Source organism: Charadrius vociferus, unplaced genomic scaffold (genome assembly GCF_000708025.1).
Source record: "Charadrius vociferus isolate BGI_N301 unplaced genomic scaffold, ASM70802v2 scaffold241, whole genome shotgun sequence".
NCBI lineage: Eukaryota > Metazoa > Chordata > Aves > Charadriiformes > Charadriidae > Charadrius > Charadrius vociferus.
The window spans coordinates 113038-115623 of record NW_009646932.1 but is presented as its reverse complement, the minus strand read 5'-3'; the positions used below and the strand labels follow the sequence as shown (position 1 = coordinate 115623).

Genomic DNA, 2586 nt, shown 5'->3' with positions numbered 1-2586 from the left:
CGGGAGGAGGCGGTTTCAGCATCACTGGGTTGCTCCGGGGTTCCAGAGCTGTCCTGCCTCTGGCCCCACGGTTGTGCCCAGTCCTTCCCAGCAAGCGCCCAAAACCTCCTCTTCCTCCCAGCAGCTCTTCGTCCCTCGCAGCCGTACCCCGCCGCTCCCCACCGTCTCAGTTTGGCACATCAGCAGAACATTCTCCATTAGAATTACCCTCCCCAAGAAGGAAACGAGCACAAGAAAGTCAGCCCAGCACCTTTGGCTGAGATGCTCAGGCCCAAAAATAGCCCGAGAGGCAGAAGGGTACATCGGTTGCGCGCAAGGAGCCATTAGCGGCTCCAAAAACCTGCAGAGCTCAGAGGCAGCGCGTGGGCTAATGGTCATTACCCAGCCATCGGCTTCCGCGCAGGCTGGGACAGTCCCCAAGGAGCACGAGCTTCTTGTCGCAGCACCCTCAGCGCTGGCACACAGGACTTGCAAGGAGGAGACGGGCAGCTATCGGGGATCCCTCGGGGATGGGTACGCCAGTGCGGGTGCCCCAGGCACAGCAGGGGTGCCTCGGGGGCGAGACGTGGCCCCGAGGGCAGGCAGCTGCTGGCCGCTGGCCCCCGCTCTCTTTTCCTAGAGGGCTGGGGTGCAGACAGCTGGGCAGGGGGCTGCCCGGCCCCCTCTGCCCCTCCCCTCATCCCCAGCGCCTCCCCACGGCCCCACGCCGTGCTCCGGCACTCAGAGCAGGGGACAAGCCGGTCCCAGCTCAGCCTCGGGGGCGGCCTCGATGCGCTCCGGCCACCCTCCCCAGCCCTGCCCGCTGCGGCCAGGCTCCGGGGACCTTCTCTCCGCGCCCTGCTCCAGGCTGGGGTGGGTATTTAGATGGAAGGAGGGATGCTCTGGGGAGACAGAAATCCTTGCTCTGGGAAGCACATCAAGGGGGTCACACTGTACAGGGGTGAAGAGGGAGGGGCGGGCAGGGGGGCGTTACTTGGTGCCCTCGTCCGGGTTGCCTTCGCCGTCCGTCTTCCCCTCCTCCTCTGTCTTCTGGTCGTCCGTGTTCAGCCTCTGCTGCTTTTTCCGGCGCACGCATTTCACCACCATCAGCACCAGGATCACCACGGCCAAGAAGCCACCTACAGAGGCGCCCACGATGACAGCCACTGTCGAATCGTGCTTCGGGGGCTCTGGGGAGAGAGGGCGCAGGCTCAGGGCACGCAGCCCCCAGCTGGGGCTACCAGCGGCAGCACCAGGGAAGAGGCAGGGCTCGCTCCCACCGCCGGGGAGCAAACCCTGCATACGCGGTGCAGGGTGAATGACAGAACAGAATCACAGGAGGCAGGGCATGAGGCAGAGCCAGCCTAGCACCCATGGGTGCCCGACAGCAGAGGGGACCACTCTTCCCCTTACCTTTTGTGAGCACCTTCAGGCTGATGCTGGCATGGCCCCGGTGCCGGTCCGGGGGGTTCAGGACATAGCAATTGTAGGTGCCCTCGTCCTCCAGCTGCACGTTTTTGAGGGTGAAGGACACATCGTACTTGGTGGGGTTCCCGGTGAACTCCACCCGGTTCCCAAAGCGGTCCAGCTGCTTGTTCATGATCTTCATCCGGAACTGCAGGAACTGGGCAGCCCGTGTGGGAGAGGAGGTGAGAGAGTGTTTGGCACCCCGTGTGCTTCCCAAGCATCCCACTCCCCTGCACAAGCTGCCCCGGGCGCGCGCCCACGCTGCACGCTCGCTCGCCAGCCGGGCAGCGCTCGCTCAGCTCCACGAGCAGCACGGTCCCCGCTCAGCTCTGGCCGCCACAGTGGCCAGGCACTGGGTCTCCCCGCTCACGCCTGCCTGTCCTGCCGCATCGGGGCGGCTGCGCTGACTGCTGGGCCTTTACGCAGTCGGTTGCTAATTTTCCCTGTGGTGGAGGAGGGCTGGCTAGCAGGAGCCCACGTAAGGAGACGGCTCAGGAGCCCACGGAACGCACGTGACTGCTTCAAGCTGGTCCCACGCCCTCTCAGCAGATCCCCAGCCCTGGCGAGACTCACCAGCTCCTCAGAGCAGTTCCCGCACTCCTGGTACGTCCAGTTGAGGGAAAACTGCTTGTTCTCCACCTTGTAGCAGGAGTTGAAGGTGCAGGAGAGCTTCACGGAGGAGCCGTTCAAGGCACTGATGGTGGTGGGAGCCATGACCTCCATGCCCAATGCCGTGGCCCCTGCCACAAACACAGAGAGCGAGAGCAGAGAGGCGGACGGGTTAGAAAGGGCTGAGTCGCTCTCCCCATTCCACCCCGCACGCCGCACAGCGCTCGCCCTGGGGCCCGGGGCTGCCTTTCAGGCACATCCACGCACAGACCACGCTGCGGCCAGCCCGGACCGGGGTTTCCCTGCGCAGAGGTGACAGGGGACAAGAGAGGAGCAGCCCCAGCCCTGGCACCATCCCTTGTCCCTGCTCCGCAAGGGCCAATGACCCCTCTCTAGTGTGCCTAGCCTGACTGTGCCCGGCGCTCAGGACTCCAGGCAAGCCCTGCTCCTCGCCGCTTAAACGAGGCTTTCCCGCTGCAGAATTGATGCCGCTCTGCAAAGGGCTGAATGCAGCATCAGCATGCAGGGCTC

The 2586-nt window shown here is 64.8% G+C and overlaps 1 protein-coding gene across 1 annotated transcript; it reads right to left on the bottom strand.

Moving 5' to 3' along the window:
• Positions 1-946: 946 nt before the first annotated feature.
• On the bottom strand, positions 947-2202 carry SCN2B (sodium channel, voltage-gated, type II, beta subunit). The gene is made up of 3 exons (XM_009894729.1): positions 2020-2202; positions 1393-1603; positions 947-1169 (listed from the first exon to the last, which is right to left on the bottom strand). Exons 1-3 carry the CDS (start codon positions 2167-2169, stop codon positions 970-972), a joined length of 561 nt encoding a protein of 186 aa, XP_009893031.1. The 5' UTR covers positions 2170-2202; the 3' UTR covers positions 947-969.
• Between the last annotated feature and the right edge of the window lie 384 nt (positions 2203-2586).

What these genes read in the sequence shown, in the direction of transcription:
- SCN2B (XM_009894729.1), bottom strand. Translation starts at nt 2,169, where the DNA reads ATGGAGGTCATGGCTCCCACCACCATCAGTGCCTTGAACGGCTCCTCC. An exon ending in GGAACTGCTCTGAGGAGCTG is followed by an intron (nt 1,604 to 2,019) that starts GTGAGTCTCGCC and finishes CGGGCTGCCCAG; the next exon opens with TTCCTGCAGTTCCGGATGAA. An exon ending in CCTGAAGGTGCTCACAAAAG is followed by an intron (nt 1,170 to 1,392) that starts GTAAGGGGAAGA and finishes CTCTCTCCCCAG; the next exon opens with AGCCCCCGAAGCACGATTCG.